At 40.3% G+C, this 24,294-nt stretch overlaps 1 protein-coding gene across 1 annotated transcript in view; it reads right to left on the bottom strand.

The window, feature by feature from the left end:
• RDX (radixin) overlaps positions 1-24,294 on the bottom strand; it is a 39,804-nt gene that overhangs the window by 12,011 nt on the left and 3,499 nt on the right. Inside the window, exons 2-6 of the mRNA XM_084520169.1 lie at positions 19,722-19,793; positions 9,678-9,761; positions 4,909-5,004; positions 2,976-3,250; positions 396-479 (exon numbers count right to left, since the gene is read on the bottom strand). Coding sequence (XP_084376295.1) covers positions 396-479; positions 2,976-3,250; positions 4,909-5,004; positions 9,678-9,761; positions 19,722-19,733 — 551 coding nt within the window. The 5' untranslated portion in view covers positions 19,734-19,793. The remainder of the gene's footprint in view (positions 1-395; positions 480-2,975; positions 3,251-4,908; positions 5,005-9,677; positions 9,762-19,721; positions 19,794-24,294) is intronic.

Consider the following 24,294-nt stretch of genomic DNA (forward strand, 5'->3'; position numbering starts at 1 on the left):
GATATTTTGTTAGGCACCAAACCTCCCTTCCTTGAAATTCACATCTAAGTTGATTTAGGTACTTGTAGAGGTGGACACCCTAATACTCAAGTACAGTTTAAATAACTGTACTCTGTATTTTCAGACTGTGGACTAATAAAATACTAAATATATTTTAGAGGTAGGCAACTGCAGACAAAAGCAGTTGACAGCCTTACCAGAAGTCATGTAGGTAACCAATAATCCAACTGGAAACTCAACTCTGACCTAAGCTTTCATGGAAGTTTTTGATAACTGGCTATACCAGCCAGAAGAGAATAAGAAAGACGTTTCCAAGCAAAAATAGCACCTCAAAATATATTCTAATAATAATAATAACGAAGTCCTAAAAGGTCTTGGAACATTTAAGCAATTACCTTAGCATTCCCCTGTGCTCTTCGTGCCAGTTCTGTATTCTTTCTTCCCACTGTTCTTTTGTCAGTTTGTGCTGTTCTAATACTCTGTGAATAGAAATTGTTATTAAATTACACTGGCAACCTTTTTTTTTTTTTTAAACCTTGTGGACTAACACATGCTTTAACTGAGTAAGTTTAAACATTACTTCCTATATACTCACCTTTTTAACCCAGACCCAGAAGTTTTGAATTTCAAAAAATACGTATTTTAAAATAGTGTGAACTCACTTTTTTCATTGTATTCTACTCTTTGAATTATAAAAGTGACAGCATGGCATGTCTCAACTTTCAGTAAAGCCATAAAGCGTAATGCTGGAACTCCCCAAAACACAAACCTATAAAATCCTCATAGAACAATACCACAGATTAATCTCTATATATTCCCAGACACATTCAAGCTTTCATTCTGCTGTCATTTGGAAGAAAACGTAGCACATTTAAACAAGTCAGCAGGCTACATTTGTTTTTTGTTTTTTGTTTTTTTTTTTTTTTAAATCTACTAAAATCAGTAGCAAAGCAGTTTCAGGAATTTGATTATAGAACTACAGCAGGCTGCAATGATGGAGATGTATTTTGACCTACCCAGAACTTGTAACATACGACTGCAGTAAGAAATCAAACGTGTATGGTAACTTTTTATGCTTTTACTCTATGTGGCTAGCTTCTCAAGCTTGCCTTAGAGAAATTATTTTTAAGGGCTATTAAATAAAAGGAAACTAAGACATTCTTACTAAAAGAAGTCAGAACAGTTGTTTTTTCCTTCCTTTCTCTTTACTCAGGAAAAAAACAATTTACTACTTTTCCCTACATTTTTAGGGAACTACAATAGGGAATAAACAGGGTGATGCAAAATATACTGATGCAGTATTTCTATTATAGGATTTCTCTCACTCATTTTGCAACTCTATCGCACATCTAAGTACACATCATTTGGTCCCCTCCACTCTTTCTTCACATGCTCCTGATGAAACATGGCTAGCAGGTAGGCAAGTACTACTAGTGTGACAAAAATAAATCAACAAGGAATTTCTGTCTTGTTGCTACCCAGCTCATTTCTTTTGAGCCAAGAAGCATGATCACTGGTCAAAACACTTCACAACTCTATAGTTAAGGAGAACTGCAGGTCTTCTCACCTTTTGCAATAAAATTTTGCAATGCTAGTCTACTTCTGGAAATGAGTATTTTTGTCATTACATTGTTCTGAAGTACCTTAATTATGTACCTGTCAGTTTTCTGGCAAATCTCTGGTGACAGGAGGCAAAACAGGAATAATTGTTACAATGAATACAAAAGATGTGTGTTCACCCGGTGCAAACTGGCAAACTATTGGTTGAAAACATGCTGGGAAACCACCTGAACGATTGTCTACCGAAAAAGAGCATCCTAAGCATTTCAATTTGTGTTGTACACAAGCACTCCGGTGTTCACAGGCAGTCATCACAACTAAGCAAAGACCAAGATCTGTGAACTACCACATTCAGCACGGAGTTGTATTGGTTCTGAATCTCCTTGCCTTCCTAGTACAGTGTATTTTTCCAGAAGCGTGTAGACCTCACTGTCACAAGAAAGTATGCAACCGACACCAAACTCTTACCCAGAATTTTTAAAAACCTGAAACGTTTTCAGAAATATTTTTTTCAACACTTCACAATCCTTTGAAATGCTTTTTTGCTAGCTTGAGAGTTCAAAACTTAGCTAATGAGCTAATTCCTACTGTAAGTTCTCACAAAAACAGAGCATACGGATTTCAAAGAAAACAAATTATTCCATGGTTCTCATCTCTTTGAAGAGGCACTCGTGTTACACATTTAGTAAGTACACATTTGTTGGCAATACATCATCATGGAATAATTTACATTAACAAAACTATCTAACTTTGTGTATTTGTGTTGCAATGCTTCTCTTGCTGCCAACACATGTCAGGAGCATGGTTTCAGCTGTGAGGGGGAAAAAACAGAAGTATAATCTTGGTGCTTACTTTTCCTAGCTACTTAGATGTGTGAGTAATACAAAAAGGTTCGTGCTCAACAGCAATGGCAACAGTTGATTTTCTAAATTTTCTCCCTAGTCATTTTTCTGCTCTGTATTTAACTTATAATACATTTTAATGATTTTCAGGAATTTATTATTATTTACCAGAACTTGCATAAAAACATCAAGAACTGAAGAAAAAGAACAGATATTAAATAAACCTTAATGACTTATATTAAAGGACTTTGATTTTAAGCCTTTGGGAATGATAGATCATTTTATCTATTTTGGAATATTTTGGAAATTTTCCACTAAAACTGTGCAGCTGGTTGTGGACAGGACAAGAAATAAAACCCATGAAAATCTCATGAAACCATTGGCTGAAATACTTTGATATTTAGTCAGAACTGGGATATCATTTCCTCCTAAATTCTACTACTGCAACATGCATCTCTTTGAGAAAGTTACCATTAAATGCACATTTTCACTTAATATTCTCACAATAAGAAGAATGCTGCAAGTTTATATATGGCAGATGATGCAAAAGCATATATTTATGGTCTGTCTCACCGCTGAGGGAGGAGTCTGTCATTGGCTAGGTAGCCTAGTTTATGTATCTCCTTATTGTAATCTCCATACTTGGACTGGACAGCGTAAGAAGCCAGAAGAACTGCAGTTTCTGGTGGACAATATATCTCATCGTTTAAGATAGCTTCTTTGACTTGCAGAAAGAAAAGTCTCTGTGTTATTTCCTGAATTAACTCTTCAGATACATCTTCTGGAAAGAACTTGGCCCTGAACTTGAACTGCAAAGGATTCTCTTTCCTTACATCCTGCTGTGTTACCTAAGGGAGGAAAAAGAAAATACAGTAAATAAAAACATAAAAAGACCAGTAGGTGCTATATTAAATACAAATAGCTTGGCTGTAAGCTCCTGTGCACTGAAATCCAGCACTTCTTGACAAGCCCACAGTACAACTCATTAAAGATTCACAGGGCACTGCATCAAGTACACCAACTTGCAGAAATTAGAAAATTTTGAAACATTACTCAAAGGCTGTGGAAGTGTTTCTTGTAGTCTTGTGTGTATTTATCACAGTAAAGATATGAAAAAAAAAGCTGTAAATACATACAAAAAAGCTATATCCATGGACGAATTGTAATAAATATCAAATTAGGTTTAGTAAGATTTCTTTAGCAAGAACTAGGGCACATTAAGTATAAAGCTGGATTTTTTCACAAGAAGTCTTTGAACTATTGAACATGTGCTTTGTGCCAGTGGAAAAACCACATGTATTCATCACATTTTTCTAGAACTTAATTGGTATGCCTTATCAGGATTTTGGTGAAGAGATCAGATGTGGTCAGCTTACAAGTTTTAAACAGCTGTCTACTTCAAGATGTCATTTTTCAAATTTCTAAATGAAAAATAGGTTTCCTGTTTTATTTGAGCTCAGCCTTCAGGACTCACTGTGACTAAAACAAAAAAATCAAACGTTACAGTAATCCTAACAGTGAATACTGTGGTTATTAAAAGGTGCATTGAGAATAAATCTCAGACGTCTCAATTACACAAGCACTTTATTATGCATTTAATCTTACATGCACAAGTAGTCCTTTTAGAACTTCACTACGCATGAAATCGTTTGTTTGCTCAACTCACAGGAAGTACCAAAAGTTATAAATAACAACCATTGAATCACGTACCTAAGGCAACTTAAGCACTACATTTCAGATGTTAATTTTAAATCTTTTGCTCGCTTTCATTCTTCCCCATAGAGCTCTGATTTACATGTACTATATATTACTTTAAACTCACCAACAATTAGGTGGTTTGGGAAAAATTTGGGGAAAAAAAATGGGAAAAAATCCCAAATTATTTCCTAAAATTCAAGGCAACAAAGGTATTCTTGATTAAACTTCAAGAATCCCTTTATTCAGCAGTGCTGCTAATAATCTGACAGCCAATATTAAAAAGTGACAATCAAACCATAGATAACATTTAAAATAAAATGACCTGGCTACCAATAGATGTTCTGTGCTGTTGGGGAAAACAAAATAGAAATTATCCTACAAATTGAATGTTGGATTTTAGATACCTAAACAGAAGATTAAGAACCTATCATTGGTGCCTTGTTCAAAAACCTACAGCTATATACATGCCAATTTCTGAAGTTCAAATACTTTTATAATTTGCCACCAGAAAACAAGACAATCATATGAATGGAAGTTTTCTTAAATGCATACATCACCATGGTCCTGGAAATACAGAAAGTGATTTTCAATCGTTCTCAAATTAAACACCGATGCAGCTTTGCAATATGATTCTGTTCTTTTATAGCTAATCAAACTGAACACTGCATTTTGTCATTTGAAGCAAATGAAAAAAACAACTTTTTGACTAGATTTGAAGCCAGGTATCTCACTCACAACATCGGAGCATCAAGTCTTATAAAAGCCTATTTAAAACTATCCATTTGTCTAAGTGTCGGGAAAACATTACCTTTTTATTTAGCTTCAGCCAAGTTGAGTAGCCTTTGCTGTCCACATACTGTAGCCCAAAAAACCAGACTTCACGAAGACCAACGGTTTTTACCACCTAAAGATAAGCGACCCAGAATCATCAGTAATCTGTACAGCAGGAATCTCTTATGGTTAAGCTGTATAAACAACCTCAAATTGAAATACAATGAAGTGTTTAACATAAAAAACAGTAACAAAACATGTTCTAGATAAACTCAAATACCATGTTGCCAAACTACCAGCTGGAGCGAGCAGCTTACTGCATGTATCAACCTCAGCACCTAAGGAGTAAGGCAGCAAACAGGACCCTGATCTTTGAAATCAGGTCTGGGAAGGGATTTGCAGACCTACAGACAAGTAAGTCCACTTCAACAAAAGACAATCAGCAAAATTATATTGAAGAATAATACTTGGGGACAAGTATGATGTAAAGAGGATGAATCACCTCCTTCAAATATTTTTGAGATCATCTGAGTTAATGATAAAAGGGATAAGAACAATCTGGCTGACAAATCATAAGTGGATTTCCTGTAAGATTTCTGATCAATCCTATCACCAATGGCTATTAAAGAAACAAAATGTCCTTAAATAGAGGAAAGGCTTTTTTATGGATACACTAATTAAAAAGAAATAAGCAATTCCAACAACAGACACTTGTAGTGCAACCATGAGGGAAGTCTTACAAGACTTCATATGTGATCCTGGTATGGATCACATATGGAAAAAAAAAAACACACCTGGTATGACAAAAAAAACACCTGGTATAACAAAATCTGCTGTAGAAAACCTCCCATAAAGATCTCTGAATGAACAGTGGGGAAAAAGATTAACTTTTATCAAAGATGATATTTAATAAAACTAAAATACTGTGCATTGAACACAACAATTTTAATCGTGAACAGAGTACTTGTTGCAAAGGAAAAAAGCTACAATGATGTCGTGTTGTTATACAAATCTGTGGTTTCCCACATCTCTAATACTACATACAGAGTGGTCGTGTCACTTTATAAAAGGATGTTGCAGCACTGGAAATGTTTCAGAAATGTTGAAAGGAATGATCAGTGACATGGAACATCTTCAGCATAGACGAGACCAGAACTAAATCTACAGACATGGAGAAATGAGGCAGGGGGGAAGATGATGTGTGTCTTTAACACTTGCATGGCACGTAGAAGGAAAACAGAGAATGATTATTCATTATTTCTCATGATGTAAGAACAGAATTAATGGAATCAACTGAAATCATTAGACAGCAGGTTCAAAGCAAACAAAAAGAAGCACTTTTACTACACAGCGTATAATAAAACTGTGGAACTATCTTGCAAGTCTTTGGCACAGTGAGAGTACACATGGATTCAATAAGCAATCAATCAGAAAGGTCCAGCAAAGATTATTAAACAAACTGTAAACTCTGGCTCCAAAAGATGCAGTAGGGCAGTACTTACGTATGTTCTCAGGCTGGACCATGCTGGCAAGCTGGTTTACTGAAGGCTGTTTTATGGAAGCATTCAGATGCATGTGAAATAGAATTTTACACATAGATCCTCCTCCACTTTTAAGTAGTACTAGCGGGTTGCAAAATTAAGATTTGGAAAATTAGAAAAATGTCACAATTAAGGCTGCTGTGCAAACTTACTTCTGATCCCTTGCATGTGTGTATTATTACTTAACAGTCACTCAAGTGCACCTTTTCTTTTTTCTTTTTTTTTCCATCCTCTACCCTTCCACCTTCAAGCTCCACCAAGGCACAGAATGGACAACGTTCGTGGATCCAAACTGATCCCTTAGTGAACAATTCTTTGCTGTAAATTCCTACATTATACTCCTGCTTTGGAACAACCGAGCAAGTTTTTGTTTCTGCCATTGTCCTGAGCTAAATCTGGTGTCCTGCTGCTTCTTTTGGCACAGATCTTCAGTGTGAGGCTGATTAAACTACTCATGGCTTTCGCAGATGACTCCTAATGCTCTTTATTTTGCAGCTGTCCGAGTCAAACCTCGGTACCTACTCAGCACTCTGAGCTGCAACATCAGTCAGTAACAACTGCAGATGTTCAACAGCTCTGCCCGTAAGGCATAAGGAGACAAGTGCTTATGCTCCTGTCCAAACATTTCACTCTCACTGCTAGCTGCTGCCCTTCAGCTGAGAAGCACACTGCACATTATTCAAATACACACAGGTTGCCTTCTGCAAAGTTACACGTGTTTGTAGATCAATACTGAGCACAGCTCACATATGAGCTTGTTTTACCTCAGGACATCAGGAAAAAGCATGGTCTGTCGCTGCCTCTCAGCTCAAAGAAAAGGCTTTCTGAAACTTTGCACCACGATAATACAAGCACTTATACACAGCAGTGGTGTGATATGAGAAGCACGCAATGGGAAACTTAGGAGTTTGATTTATAATTCAGGCTCAAAAGATTTATTAGGTAGCTTCAGGCAAATTTTCATCACATCTGTAAAACAGATTTATCCACCATCGTATCCCACAGCTTGACAACTAACAGGTAATAAAACCTCTCAGAGAAGAAAAGTGACTAGAAAACAGATACGTGTTTTGGCAGATCAAAACATTCACATGAAGAAAACCTAGCAAGATTTCCATTTAGTCCACCATGGAAAGATCGATCTAGAGGAGGTTTCTGAGATACCCAGAAAGGAGAGCTGGGGGTTAACTTGAAATAAAGGATACAATTCTCCCATTCCTCCTGAATGGAAGCTACGGGAAACCAGCCCTGCTGCTTGGTGCTAACACCCTACTGGAAAGAACAAGGCAACCCCCACCTCTGCCACCAGACTGGACAGGCACCCACCCCAGGATCCTCTCTCCCAGGAAAATCAGAGATGATAAACTGGTTGAAAAAAGGAGGACAGAACTTGTCCTGCCCATCCTAACCACTGGCAGGATGGACAAAAGGACTAATGATAAATATGTTAAGGCACCTCCTGAAATAGCATGAGACACTAAAATAAACTGGTTTGTGCAGTAAGAACTTCACTACGTTTCACAATGGAGGAAAAAAGAGAAATAGCGTAGTTCTTCCTAGAGAAATAGCGCAGTTTTTGTATGGAAGTGCTATGCTAGGTGTGCAATACAGTTCACCTCTTGATGTTACTCTGTGGAAATCATGTACGGATTTAAGATCACGCTGAAAATATTTCCCTTGTTACACAAAACCATGCTGGTTGATTTTGGCTGACTTAAATTTTCAAATTCCACCAGTTGACTGTAAGAGCTTGTGAGATGTCAAAAGCCACACAGGGAGTCAAGGAACAAAACTGCAGAGAACACGAAATGTGCCAGGGCAGAAAAAAGAACTCCCAGCTGTATCTTTGTTCCCTGTCTGCAGAAGCCCCAATTTGGATGAAGCTGATTACCTGGGCACCAGACATTACACAGCAGAAGGCCACCCCACCCAGAGCTGCAGGGCGGCAGATAGCAAAGGTTGGCAAAAGAGAGACAACAGTTTTCAGGCTGCTGTGCCACAGAATACCACCCTTTTTATTTAATGGTGGGGTTAGACAAAAAGCAGGACAGCTGCCCATGCATCTGCCCCCCTTCCTTCAAGATGATTTGCAGAGTCACGAAGTCTATGTCCAAGCTGATGCTGCAGGTAGACTGCTAACAACGTTAGCTAAAGGAGCAGGGGGTAGAAGTGGGTCAGATTTGTTCCTAACAAAAATGGCAAATAAAACTAATAGAAAGAAAAAAGCTCAGTGTTACCAAACTAAGAAGTTATCTACCTTACATACTAAGACATTTAACTGACCCATTAAAGAACTCTCTTTATACACATCACTTTCTCTAAAAATGCTTCGTGCCACATACTCTCAGCATCTACAGTGGAGTGGACAGAAGTGAAAGTCCTGCCAGACCAGATATTTGATATATGTACACTGCTTTTGAAAAATAACTTGGAATATTTCTGCATTTTTAACTAAATGCATGCATCTTCTGCCTAGATAACGTACAGTAATTTAATTCCTCACTGAACAAAGAAATGACACAATGACAAGTTTCAGTTCTCAACATGATCTAGAACACTCCACAACCTGGATCAAAAAAATAATAGTTCAAGGTTCTAATGGCTAGCAACACACAGAATGAATGCAAGAACAACCTTTCTAAACAAATCATTCACTTAGCTGGTTTAAGATAAAAGCACCATCAAGTGAGAATGCAGTGCTGATGGGACTGTAAACCTAAGGCACATTAAAGGCCATCACTTGCACTTTTGCACTCTGAAATTCAAGTTAAAAAAAAAAAAAAAAAGAGAGAATGGATCATAGGCCAGCATTACTTTTCAAACATTTGAAAACTGAAATAGCATCTACAGATTCAACTCCTGAAGAAAAAAGATTCTAGCTTTGCTTAATTTTTGTGTAACGTTTGTTTTCAAACAATAGTGAAGGCTATTTGAGTTTCTCATACAAGTAACTCTAACACTTTTATTGCAGCTGTAACCATCCTGCAACACAAAATACCGTTACTTAAAGCAGTGCTACACACAAGATTCAGCTGAGGCCCCATTGTTCATCTATGTATGCAGAACTGTCTTTGAATTTAGTGCACTCCATTAGGATGAACAACAAAGTTCAAACTAATTGACTGTTTGGCTTAGATCGTTACAGAAAATGATGGAAATCTATACAAGAGAACACTTCTGCTTTATCAAACGATGCTTCAATAACCACAACAGCTTTATCTGATGTGTTTATACAGATGGATACACACAGACACGTGTAAGTTACCTGATCAAAGAGCTGCTTGCCTGTTGTATTGGGTTGGATGGCAAATTCCAACTCTGCATCCATTGTGGTCACTCGGACGTTGATCTAAAGAAAACAACAAAAAAATATTTATATCACAGTGTACCAATGTAACGCTTCTGTATACTGCAATTACCTTGCAAAAAACAACCTGCAGAAAGTAAATTCAACAACTGCAATGGTCTTGTAGATGTGCAGAACACATCAGACAAAAATGTAAGATTTCAATCCGAAAAAAAATCTTACCATTAATTTTGTATACAAGCATACTTGACGTAGTACTTAATGTTGGGTTGGAAGGTCAAACCATGGAATAAAATTCAAATAAAATCAACTTAATGGGATGGCTGACGCTACTTCTAAACACCTAAAAAGCACTCTGGCATTCATCTGTGGGGCACTACCTTCTGATGAACTTCCCAAACACATGCAAAATAAAGTTTAAGTCGCACATCATTATTTCAAAGTATTTATATTAGTACAATAGGCAGTATAAAAAGCAAAGCAGTCCCCTGCCCGACCGTTTCCAATATTAAGAGGCTCAACTTTTTTTAATGGGTCTGGGACCAGTGGTTGGGACAGCCTAGTAGCAGCTTTTACATCACTGGCAGGAAGAACTGTAGAGGTTGCTCCCCTTACACTGATCCCATCTGATCGCTTCGCTACGAGGCTGGAAAAACCACCGGCACCCAATGAGCTTCTTCCCCCTGCTGGAATGGAAACCCATTTTCCAGACGCCTCCTGACAGGCACTGTTTCTATCTGCTCCAAAGCAAGCAGTCAAATGCTCTGGCTGGATCTGGAAGCCTGCCTTCCTTGGAAAAAGTGTCTGTTCCAATTTCTCCTCAACTGGTACATGCAGGAGCGGGGATTTTCACAAAGCAGAACCAAGCACTAAATACACAGCGCTGGCTTCTCGCTGCTAGAATGGCCCTCTGTCCTACCGCTAGACCTATATCATGTTTTATTTGTCTTTAGTGAATTATACAGCATTAGAGGTCAAATTTATTTTGCTATAAATGCAAAACCAGAAGCACAAAACTTATTTAAGTCACACACATACTGTAATTTCTCTCTCTACTGTAAAATACGGAGCAGGAATAAATTAGGGCTTGTATTACAGGTTCTCACACTACTTGACCCATGCCTGTGTAAATCATTTCCATTAGCTGTTTCCCTAATTTTGCCACCAGGTGGAATACTTTGAGAAGTGAGCCTGGAAGAGTCTCAGTAAGACAGAGCACAGAAGACACGTAAAGTGTGAAAAAGAAAACCCAAGAGAAGTTTGTCCCTGTGTAGCAGTTTAATCTTGTTCACCCCTTTCTTTCGTGTCAGGGTAAACAACTCTGGGCACGAGCTGGATACGCCAGACAAGAGTAGCGGGAGGCAGAGGACCTCTAGGTTATAGACCTGCAAACAAGGAAGATAGCAGGGGGTTGGCAAAACTTCTGCATGCAAGGACTGATAAAGAACAAGAGTTGAAGGCTTCGGAGGAAAAGATAGTAAACTTTTATTGGAAAAAAAATAGAGGGTGTGCGTGTCAAGAGGAGAGAAACGAGGTGGTTTCTGCATATTCTGCTCCTCTGTTTCAAGATAAAGCTGCTTTCTTTTAAAAAAACTCTTCAACTTTTAAAAAAGGAAGCCTCCTGCTTTAGAGCAGCTACAAACAAGTTATAAAGGATAAGGCTAAAACGTAACTTTATTAAACGCCAAAGCACTCTTACATAACAGCAGCAATGCCAAAACACGAAGTGCCACAGATCTAGAAAGCACAGAAGGGTGAACTAATTGCAGCAGACTTTTTAAAGTTGCAGCAAAGACTTCTTAAATAAATATCCTTGTAACAAGTGGTATTTTACAGAAATGGAGGACTTACTACCTGAAAGTCTGTACCCCTTGAAAGCTAAAACATTCAAAATAAATGGTAAAATAATAGAGAAACAAAATATAGAGGCAAAATGAACACAAACTGTAGACTCTGTTTCCTTCTGGATATACTAGCTGAAAAAAAAAAAAAAAAAAGGAGCAGAGTGCTGTAAGAGTGTTATGAAGAGGCCTACAAAGGCAATCACACTCTTGATTTGAAAAAGAAAATTGTCTTCCTCCTGGATATACTTAGACCAACTTTGATTTCGGTGTACAAATACTGAGCTTGTACAACCTTATAACGAATGCCTGAGGTGGGAAGGGCCCTCTGCGTCCATCTGGTGCCCCCCCTGCCCAGGCAGGGACACCCAGAGCAGGCTGCCCAGGCCCACGTCCAGGCGGCTTTTGGAGATCCCCAAAGAGGAGACCCCACAGCCTCTCTGGGCAGCCTGTGCCAGGGCTCCCTCACCCTGTCACAGCAAAGAGGTTTTTCCTCATATTCAGAGGGAACTTCCTGCGTTTCAGTAACATTGTTTCAAGGCTTCAGTTATTCTGTCCGTGGAAAACACAAAAGTTATGCTGGCAAAGCCTGAGACTGAACCCAGAAGACCCCGCAGTACTCAGAGAGCTGACCGATGTCATCACAGAACCTCTCTCAATTATTTTTTCAGCAGTCTTGGGAACCTGGACAGGTCTCAGTTCACCAGAAGCTGTCAAATGTGGTCACAGTTCTCAAGAAGGGCAAGAAAGAAGATCCTGGCAATTACAGGCGTGTCAGCATTACTTCTTTTACTTTTCTGGTAAAATTATGCAGAGAATTATTCTGGGAGTTAACAAAAAACACCTACAGGACATTGGTCAGAGCCAACATGGGCTCACGAGGGAACGTCATGTCTAACAAACTTTATTTCCTTCTATGACAAAATCACCCAGACAGTTGAGCAAAGGAAGCCAGTCAGTGTAATCTTTCTGGATGCCAGGAAAGCTTTCAATCCTGTCTCTCACAGCATCCTTCTGGACAAGATGCCCAGAACCCAGTTAGATCAAAGCACACTAAGATGGGTGAACAGCTGGCTGATGGGTCGGGCCCAGAGGGTTCTGGTAATGGGGTTACAGCAGGCTGGCGACCTGTCACTAGTGGGGTTCCCCTGGGCTCCATTTTAGGGCCATCTTTTTTTCATAAATGATTTAGATGAAGGACTTGTTTTTGGAGCAAGTTCACAGACGATACCAAACTGGGTGGAGCTGCTGACTCTGCTGAGGACAGGGAGGCCTTGCAGAGGGATCTGGACAAATTAGAGAGCTGGGCAACCACCACCAGTGTGAATTTTACCAAGAGCAAGGGCTGGGTTCTGCACCTGGGCAGGGGCAGCCCTGGCTATGTGTACGGCCTGGGGGATGAGACGTTGGAGAGCAGCCCCACAGGAAGGGATCTGGGGGTTGTGGTCAACAGCAAGCTGAGCAAGCACGACATCCACAAATTATGAAGACAGGCACTAGTCTGAACATAACTGCACGGTGCCAACTTTATCACAGCAACACGCAAACAGGGTGGACCTTTCACAATGGTGAGAAGTGTGTGAAAGCACATGGTGGAGCACCACCACTCCTGGTACCACAGGGCTCTTACTATGCTGTTTCACTCTTGCTCTCACCAGGATTACACTTCTTCTACTCTTCAGGAACTCCCACAGAACATTTGACAGGACTTGGGTGATGATTTCAGCTCCTCAGTTGTTTCACACATCCAGTTCTGCTGTGCACAGGCTCACGGCAAGAGCTGCAGCAAGTCTCAGGACACCTGCATACAGGGCATCTGCTCAGCTCCCACTTCAGGTGTACAACTACACTGATCTCCACCCAGTAAAGTTAGCACAGTTCTTGTCCTCTTGTGCTGGGAAGGGGGGCATTTAAAAAAAAAAATAAATAAAAATCCCACAACCCATAGGCAACATACAAATGCCATTGGGGTTTGCCTTTTTCTGGCAGAATTTCACCCTGAATGTATTGCCTCAATGTAATTCTACATTAAATTACATAAATATAAGGGAGACCTCATTGCTCTCTGCAACTGCCTGAAAGGAAGCTGTGGGGAGCTGGGGTCGGCCTCTGCTCACAGGTAACCAGTGATAGGACCAGAGGGAATGGCCTCAAGTTGTGCCAGGGGAGGTTCAGGTTGGCAATGAGGAGACATTTCTGCTCAGAAAGAGCAGTCAGGCACTGGGACGGGTTGCCCAGGGAGGTGGTGGAGTCACCGTCCCTGGGGGTGTTCAAGGAGAGGTTGGACGTGGTGCTTGGGGACATGGGTTAGTGGTGACATTGGTGGTAGGGGATGGTTGGAGCAGGTGATCTTGGAGGGCTTTTCCAACCTTTGTGATTCTGCGATTAAGGCATTCTATGATAAATCGAGCACCTAGACAAGCACAGGCTGTATTTAAAAAGTAATACCAGAGAAGATAAAAAGGGAAAGTTGAAGAGTTATTTTAAAGTCTTTTTAAGATGCCTAAGAAGAAAAAAGCATTTAGCAGTAAGTTTCCTTCAACTGGCTACTTGTATAAACAAAGACACTGCAGGAAGGTATAAAAAAACCACAGTGCAGATTAGCATACCGTAACATTTGCTGGACATTTCTCTTGCAAAGCTCTACCTTGGAGCACTAAACCTCTAGTTAGAATACCAAGAGTTATCTCACAGCTTCTAAAGAAACTAGGTTGGCTCACTCGCCCACAGGTAACAATGTAATCAAGTGGCCAGGGACAGAAACCTTTCACCAGAAAAAGAATGGCCAGACTTTTGGAAAAAAAATTCTGCAAGTATGATTTTCCTTTATTCTCACAAAACGGCTTTGCCACAATATCTTTTTATTTGTTTATTTAAAGTTTCAAATCCATTGAAGCATTGCATTCTGACAGGGATTCTCACCTTGGCATCAGAATTAGTTGACTGAGTTTTTCTGTATTTTACCCCACTTGCTTTACAGCATAAATACGGTCAAGGAGAAGGGAAGACTGTGTATGTAACATGTACAGGTCAATTATTTGAAGAATAATGCATGGAAGTATTAGAATGAGCACAGGGGACACGGAAGTAATAGAATGAGTGCAGAGGAGCAGGGCCATGAGGATGATCAAGGGGCTGGAGCAGCTCTCCTATGAGGACAGGCTGAGGGAGCTGGGGTTGTTCAGCCTGGAGAAGAGGAGGCTCCAGGGAGACCTTACAGCGGCCTGCGAGTACCTAAACAGGCCTATGGGAAAGCTGGGAGGGACTCTTTGTCAGGGGGTGTAGGGATAGCACAAGGGGGAATGGCATTAAACTAAAAGCAAGTAGGTTTAGATAGATAAAAGGAGGAAAGTTTTGACTCAGAGGGTGGTCAGGCCCTGGCACAGGCTGCCCAGAGAAGCTGTGGATGCCCCATCCCTGGAGGTGCTCAAGGCCAGGCTGGATGGGGCTTTGGGCAGCCTGGGCTGGTGGGAGGTGTCCCTGCCCATGGCAGGGGGGTGGCACTTGAGCTTTCATCAAGAAGCCCAGAACTGAGTAGGCAGCAGTATTTAGTAAGAACAACATTTAAAATTATACGGAAAAGATTTTCTGTGGTTGTGGTCTGTTTTAATGAATACAGTATGAGTCGGTCACATGCAAAAGCCAGAGAAACCAGCCTAATTCTTATCTGTAATCAAACTGCATGTAGCAAAAAAGGGGTTTTCCACAGTAAACAGCTGATTATTATACTCTCTTTACGTTATATTATTTGTGTTAGTGGAGGAGCAGCATGTTGGTCCCACGGCTTTCTGCATCACACAAGCACACACGGCACACTCTGCGCATCAACCTCAGAGCAGACACATGAAGAGATGCAAGAGAACAATCAAAGAACAAGATAAGGTAAAACGCTGAGGATTAAACAGCATTAGGAACGGAACAGGCTACAGAAAAACAGCCCACAGATTTTGATAATACTGAAAGACAAAAAAAAAAACACCAAACCAGTTCTCCAAACTGACTTCATTCGTCTATTTATGCTGCAGCGATAGATCATTTATTGAAGCTGTAACTCAAACACTACATTACACAGCTCAAACATCGCCCCGCAAAACAATAACATTCTGATAAAAACTGGATTTATGATACACAGCATCTCAACACCACCACTTCACTGAAATTAACTTCATCTTGTAAATATTAATTTGAATTTTAAACACCCAAATAATTCCACAATCTGACAGCTCTGGATACACAACACCACAAAATGCCAAAGTAGTCCAAAAAAAGGATTGCTTTTAAGCTTAGCAACGTTGACATTTAGTCCCGTTACTCCATAGCATAATGCTTTCTCTTTCGTGCCTTGCAGTCTTGCAGAGAAATGCTGCAAACTATCAGCAAAACAGCTGGGAATTTTAACTCCTCTTACACCCTATAAATGCAAGTAAAATTTCAGTCAATTACACCTAATCTTCTTAGCCTATGAAATGATTAACAGTTATGCAACTAATGATGTCTAATTTTAGTCCCCAGGTTTCTATTTTTGGTGAAGATCTGGGAGAATGGCACACAGCTAAGAAACATTTTGTATCTGTTCTTTTAGGAAGAAACTACCAAAAAAAAGTTAAGATTCAACAAATACCCTATTCTTCTCTAAGCAGAGAACCAGGCACGTTGCAAATAGCCCTACCTAGTAGCAGCTCCAATTTTGATTACAGCAACGAAGACCTAATTAAACAGCAGAAGTCAGCATTTATTTATTATTATTTTTTTTTTTACATAAAGACCAGAACAAAAATTAATTGCGACTTAATTTCACCCTGACAGACAGAACTGAGAACATGAAAGTCTCAATATTATTTTATTTTGAAAGTAGAGGAGCTGCAGAAAAAGAACGGAGAGCTACTTTGTTCCAAATACAAAGTAAATAGATTTTTCTGCTGAAGCAACAGAACAAGAAAATGTTTAATAGTAGATATTTTTCAGACACTTATTACCTTAATATCTCAGGACAATGCATTAAAATCATTTTAACCCTTTTCAAAGCACCCTTTCTTACTCATGCTATTTAACCCAGTAGCCTCAGAGAAAATCCCAAACACTCACAGAAGAACAAGGTCCTTTTACTACCACATCTAAGATCATTCACAGTGGCACAAACCTTATTTCAGACAGAGGCTTAACCTCCAGGAAAACTGAAAAAATTGTTTTAAAATTCAGCTATGCTAAGATGCTTTACTGGTCCTCATTTACTTAGTTTTGATTGGCATACTGCATAAACTTTCAACATGAAAGCAAAAAAAAAAAAAAAATCTATTCCATTGATTTTCCTGTGATTAAGTGTTTAGTGATTTAATTTAAACTCATCTTTAACTTCATTATTTGTTACATACAGCATCAAAACAAAATCCATTCCAAGCTGCAGTGTTTAGTTGTATGCACTATTCCCTTGTTTATACAAACATCGGATTTCGGATTTTCTGACAACTATCATTACCGCAGGACCTGGGAAAAAGGAAATATCTGACCATGTCAAAGTAACACAGGGAAGAGATCTACAAAATAACACCAGCCAAATTCTCCCCAATTATGTTAACGGGTTTTTCCCAGTTCTATACAACAGCTTATTCACAATTCCTTCATTAGTTTTCAGGTTAAAAGACATCTAAAAATAAAGCTACAGAACAGTGACAGTTTTATTGCACAGCTGTCAAAGATGAAGAACAAGGAGTTTAAGCACCAAGTAGTTTCTGGGCTACATTTTCTTTAAAAGACTGGTAAGAGCTGTAATCAACATCCAGAGCGAGAAACCTTCCATGGCCCAGTGCTACGGAGCCCTGGCAGAACCCAAGCAAGGGTCTTCAAAGAACAGTGGCAGATTTATTGACCAAAACCTAGGACTGGGTTGTTAAGAGTCCCCAAAGGAGGGTAAAAAAATAAAATAAAAGGAAAAGCTTCAAAGCAGTTTATCATTTAAGAAGCCACCAGAACAAAACCTGAGGTTTGAGTTTTACAGGTAAAATCAGTTAATCTGTGGCACGTGCACTACCACTGCATACACAGATTACAACTGATAACCACAACAACCTGAAGTTTACAGGAAAAAGATCCCTTTGACATTTTTCCTGAGCAGTAATCAATTTAATTTCGCTTCATGGCTCCTTTCACTTGGTTTTCTTCTGAGATCTCACATTGTCAGTAGGAAAAAGAAACAACACATAAAACTCATATAAAGCCCTTCAGAAAAGCATGGATATATATTCTCTCACTTTTGGCATGACTCCAGCTTGCTTCCTAAGATCCAGTAGCTCGTTTCCATTCCTAGGGTGGACTGTGAGCCCTTTTAACACTTCTGCAATCTCAACTCTAAGGAGAATTCTTTACTTTGAACCATCCTAAAACTACATTTTCTGTGATTGTCTCAGGTCCCTAAAGCAGTGGGAGCACTGCCTGCCTAAGTTTCATGATTTTGATCCCAGAACTTAAACAGAGAGAACCTCACACAGACTAAAGTGTTTGTTTTTCCTACTGATCAATTGCAAGGTCCTGCATCTGGGCTAGGGCAATCCCAAGCACAAATACAGGCCAGGAGGAGAATGGCTTGAGAGCAGCCCTGAGGAAAAGGACCTGGCCGATGAGAAGTTTGACATGAGTGAACCTTATCCTGGGCTGCATCAAAAGCAGCGAGGCCAGCAGGGTGAGGGAGGGGATTCTGGGATTCCTCCCCCCTGCTCTGCTCTCCTGAGACCACACCTGGAGCCCTGTGTTCAGCTGTGGGGCCCCCAGCACAAGGACAGGGAGATGTTGGAGCAAGTCCCAGAGGAGGGCCACAAGGCTGGAGCACCTCTCCTGTGAAGACAGGCTGAGGGAGTTGGGGTTGTTCAGCCTGGAGAAGGCTCTGGGGAGACCTTACAGCAGCCTTCCAGGGACTCTGTCAGGAGGTATAGTGATGGCACAAGGGGAAATGGCTTTAAAATAATTACTCATTCTAGAAATGAGTAATTGGCTACAGACTACTCATTCTAATTTCATAAAGTGCTAAAATACTGTCCCAAATCACCTGGGGGAGGGTCACACGTGGGGGAAGAAAAATGACAGAAACAAAATGCTATGGCCAGGCTGCCAGGAGCTCTGAAGCTCCAAGCAGAACTCGCAGCCTCTGGAGAGTCCTGTGCTCACATCACTCATTCAGCTGTACTGATTCCAAACACTGGGGTGCAATACTAACTACTGTAATTTCTAATTAATAGCAAAAATTTTATACATCCACAAATATATATGTGCACACAGACTTATGCTCAGCAGTAGACAACATTTTGTCCTGGTCCTGATCTCAATGAAACATCAGTAAACAAAGGAAGCCCGCAGGCTGTTACGTAAACCAATTAAGAAGAATAGAAATAATCTCCTCTGACAATTCAGTTCCCTTTCTGCATACTTTGCTCGCTCAATGTAAGTGGAAGAGACAACCAAAAATTGTTTAACACATGGCAGACAAAAACTCAACCATCCAATATTCCACCACCACCAAAAGATCAAGCTGCTGAATAGTTATATCCTTAAAGAATTCCAGAACCAGGATGGAAACAAAAATCTGAGGTTTCTTTTTTCCTCTACAGAAAGTGGATGAGCCCTTATTTTAGCTGAAATGAGATGAATAGGAGACCACAAATATTGCTCGTGTCCTTCCTTCACACTTACCTTCCAAATTATACCCCCAATCACAGTAAAAATACCTCCTAACAGTCTTGTTGCTGTCACCGACACTTCATGTGTTCTGCCTTTCCCTGACAAATCCTGCAGCAGATCCTTTCACTGATTCTAACAGATGTTGAGTCAGGCCTCCATCACCCACTGCATGCCACCTCATCCCAGAGTCTGCAATTCCTGAAAAGTTGTTCCTCCTGCCAGCCAAACGGGCCCTCAGTTCTCTGCAGCTTGAGCTCTGCCCCCTCTGCAGCTGTACACACACAGCCGTGCTGCACACAGCTTCTAGCACCAAGATTTCAGGTAGTTTAATACCAACATGTGGAAAAAAAGCTCAAGAACTCTGACTGTACCTTACCAGATCTTATGAAACCTAATAAGGGCAGAGTCAAAGTAACTAGAGCTGTTTTAAGATAACTACTCTGAAAACTGAAAATCCCATTACGTTTTAGGGAGTAAGAAAAGAGCTACTTACTGGTTTCGGCATTTTGCTGGTTTTCTTTAGTCTCTCGTCCAGTGAAGTCTTCTACAATCTCTTTGTCCCCTTCTGTCAAAAACAAATGCAAAAGGCTCGTTTTTAAATTAATCATAACAGAGTTCACACACATTGCAGCAAATAGTACAAATTCCAACACAGATAAACAAGAGCTCTACATGTGCAAAATGCACTTTTCAGTAGATAACATCCATTTAAAAAAAAAAAAAAAAACAAGTTACCCACTACCAGAATCTACAGGTGTCTAAAAAGTAACCTCCTTCCCAGTTTTTACAGAATACTAACCCACTAACATTAGGGAAAAAAAAAGATCCCCAAAAACATTCTTTTAAAAAACTTTGATATTAGACATCTTCCAGTACTGAAAGATTATACATTATTTGAGAAGCAAAAATTTGAACAAGGAACTCCAAAGCTTCAATTTAGTCTGTTGATGCTAGCCAAATTTGAAGCTTCATGCAAACAAAGAAAAAACTAACATTATTTTTTAAGCATCAGACTGTATTTCGTATCCATAGAAGCATCCATTTGTCTCAGGGAACAAGTCATGAACTCAATTTTCCCTAATGAAGAGGAATTCCAGTTGTCAGACCATTACAGTAAAAAAGGAGAAAAATCTGTACTGCTTATTTTTTATTTTTAAGCAGAAAGGCTCTAAGTTACATCTGTGCGGTAATGAAATTAATTACTATCATCTTCTGCAAGTTCAAAATAGTCTTTATGCCTCGAAAAAAGAAAGCTTGTAATTTCCTTGGTAGGTTGCATCCTGCCTTGACTCAACTCATGTCAACTCAGAAAGCAGAAGAAACCAGTCACCTTCTTGCATGCTTTTAAAGTAACAGAATCTATGAATCAGTTCTGCAGCGTACCAAAAGTGGCATTGCCTCCAAAATAATATAACTAATTACTCTGAGTAGTATTTGTCTTGGTGTGAATATAATCTGAGATTTCAGTATTATAATTCCATGACTACATCAGACAGATAAAATGTTCAGAAGTGCTTGAGGAAAAAAGTATAGGCACAAAATCAAAATGTTTAAATCAATTTATTTATCAAAAGCAAACTTCTGTATCATTTTTTTAATTCATCAAAAAAAGTGTCATGTATTGTTATGTTACATATATTTAGAAAAGTTCTTTTTCTTTGCTTCTTGGCAAAAAATACAGTAAATAGATCAACAAACATTTGCACGGCAAGCTAAGGTACACTTGCTTTTTTCTTCTACTCTGTAGAGATTGTTTGAAAAGAGGGACTGGAAAAAAGAGATAAAGCTTGAAAATAACTTAAGAAATATCAATATTGTTGGCTGGTAAAGAAGAATGAATGACTAAACGTTACAGAAAGAGATCCTACGTCATACTGGGGATACGGAACAAATTTTGTTTAATCACAAATCAGCCTGAAATTAAAACAGTGTCTTTAAGGTATATTCATTATGGCACAATTGATGTAGAACAATAAAGGTATAATGCAATACATCATAGTTTGTCCAGCATAATTACAAATACATTCAAGTAGGATTTTTTTAAAAAAACTTGCTTTAGGTATGAATTTTGAATTTTTTTACTTCGGTTTTGAATTTCTGAAGATATTCTGAAGCATTAGACAGTATCAGTAAGTCTATTTTACCATTTGAATATATAGTCTGATAGAATTTGTAAAATATGAACTCACTTTTCCATAATCCCCTTTTTTTTTTTTAAAAAAAATATTTTTACCCAAAAAACTTTCGAGGGAAAAAGAGATGAAACAAACGATGTTTCTACCAGGTTTCCTGAGACCTTACAACACTGCCCTTTGATACAATTCCATGGCACGTGTTCAGCTTGCAGAAGACACTGCTGCCTCCCCTCCTTCCTTTCTCTAGCTCAGAGAAACCCAAGAGCACTAAAAAGCAGAACAGGCTTGGCTCTGACTCCTGCTACCTGTACGCAGGGCCCCGAGCTGCAGCAATCCCCGTGCCCACCTGGTTGCCAGCAGAGGCTCATTGCCCGTACTGCTGAAGGCAGGCAGAAGCCCTGGAGTTAAGCTCAGTTAACAAACAACATAAAAGCTAAACCAGGTTCCCATCCACCATTTTAGAAGTGTGCCAAGTCAGCAGTGCTACAAGGAGTGGGAAGCAGCACAACTGCTTTTATGTGCCTGTAGTAACATTTGCATTGACAAGAGGAGGCACGGGGAGAGGAGCGACACCGCCTCAGAGCAGCCGCTGGGAAACAAACGGGAGCAGATGGCTCAGGGCTGAGTCCGGGGCGACCAACTGGCTCCTGGCTCAGGGCTTCCCAAAAGGCAGCGTGTCGAGCTTTCTGAAGGGGCTGCACCAATCCCTCCGATGGTCTGTCCTTGCCAGTTCTCCCACAGATGTATCCTGATTTGGTGGGATTGGTTTTATGGAAACAATTCGTTAAACTCCTATCAACCAACCCTAAATTATGATTTGAAAACATGCTCTTAAAAAAAAAAAAAAACAAAAAAAAAACTTCAGGTTTTAATCAAAAACATCACTACAAAAAACTATCCTGTAAAATAACAAGTCATCAAATCCCAATTAGGAGACAAATAATTTAACCGAATTTACAGAATTGACACATAGCTGATGTGCAATGAATCAAAGTTATCAGCTAAAATAAGAATCCTCTTGTCCAAAACCCAACCCAGATGAACTGTGCCCCTGACAGCCCCACAGATCTCAGGGGCCTGGGAAGTGACCACAGTAAGTAAACAGAAAAAAAAAATATGGAAAACAAATATAAACGATATTTTTCACTGGATGTGCTGCAGTAATTTTAAGTCTGTCATTTCATTTATTTAAAAGGAAAATATTTCCTAAATTTACTCAACTAGGCTGAAGGTCGCTTCTATTTCAGATGATGAAAACCATGTGGTTATTACAAGAAAAAACACACTAAATGTTACACCAATGTTAGTTTAAAAGTTACATTTGTAAGATGGAAATAATCTGCGCATAAAGAAAAACCAGCCGGTGTCTATATGCTTTCACACTCGAGGTGCTAGCAATTTCAGCACAGTATGCTCGCACAAAAGCACTGCAACCAAGCGTGATCTCTACAGAAAAATCAAGAGCTTCGCAGACCTTAGAACTGTGCAAGAACTGAAATCAAAAAGTAAATAAAAAAATAACACCATCTTTCCTGAGCACTGGCATCAGCTAGCATTAAAACACAGCAAACATGGAAACATTTGTCCAAAAGAAACCAAAACCTCACTGCCAGGGGAAACAGCGTGCGCCTGCACTGCTGCTGCTGGAAGGGGAGCTCACTTCTGCCACTCGCGTGCCCAGCAGCTTTACACTCGGTTCAGTTTTACTCAGCTTTTAGCTCTGACACAGTCCATTACTTATAGCTTTATCTTAACGCCCACGTCAAATGACGCTGTGAACAGAAGAGCACATCCAAGGGGATGGGGAACGACTTCCCGTATCGCTCCCGCGGTTTGAGGCCTGCCTGTGACCTCCTGCACGCCGCGGCGACCCCAAAGGTGCCTCCTCCGAGCCAGGAGGATTAGCAGAGCAGGTCGTGACTCTGCAGAGTTCCTGCTGCTACAGCACTCCGCTCCTCGAGACCTTCGTGGCAAATGCTAGGAAGCTGGACCAAACTGCCAAAATATCAGCTGGCTCCACATCCCAAACCAAACCAAAAAGATCCGCCCAGAAGTACAAAAATTCTCTTAAAGCGAAGGATTGCAATTCCAACTCCTTCCACGCCAAGGCAGCTAGATTTTTAAATCATCATCATCATCCATGTTTCCAGTTATGCCACAAAAGGCAACAAATAAAGCAATTGTTGGAAGGCAACAAAGGAAGCTTTATGCAGAAAATGATGGTGCACAAAGTGCTCGATGCCAAAATTCTGTCATGTAATTTATGCAGCAGCTGTTTTCAAAAGAAACATTCATGCACACAGCCCTGGGGCTGAGGTCAGGTGAGGAAGGCGACTCGAGCAGGGCACCCGGATGGCAGAACCCAACTCTGAAAAGCAGCAGGGTCCCTGTCCAGCTTCGGACCTGTCCCCAGAAGCAGCCTCTTAGCAGCGTGCCTCTCCAGCTCTGTGAAGAGGCTCACCCTCAGCTTTTCTGCACACGGATGGCAGGGACCCCACAGCTTTAACCAAAGCAACGCCACCCTCTAACTTGTGTATTTAGAGGAATCACCAAACAGTTTGGGTTGAAAGGGACCTTAAAGATCATCAAATTCCACCCCGCCGCCATGAGCGGGGACACCTCCCACCAGCCCAGGTTGCCCAGAGCCCCATCCAGCCTGGCTTCGAACACCTCCAGGGATGGGGCATCCACAGCTTCTCTGGGCAGCCTGTTCCAGGGCCTCACCACCCTCTGAGTAAAGAACTTCTTCCTAACATCTAGTCTAAACCTCCCCCCTTTTAAAGGCATTCCCCTTGTCCTATCACTCCACCCCCTGACAAAGAGTCCCTCCCCAGCTTTCCTGTAACCCCCTTTAGGTACTGGCAGGCTGCTGTGAGGTCTCCCCGGAGCCTTCTCTTCTCCAGGCTGAACAACCCCAGCTCCCTCAGCTGG

This window comes from Aythya ferina (assembly GCF_964211825.1).
Source record: "Aythya ferina genome assembly, chromosome: 1".
NCBI classification, from domain to species: Eukaryota; Metazoa; Chordata; class Aves; order Anseriformes; family Anatidae; genus Aythya; species Aythya ferina.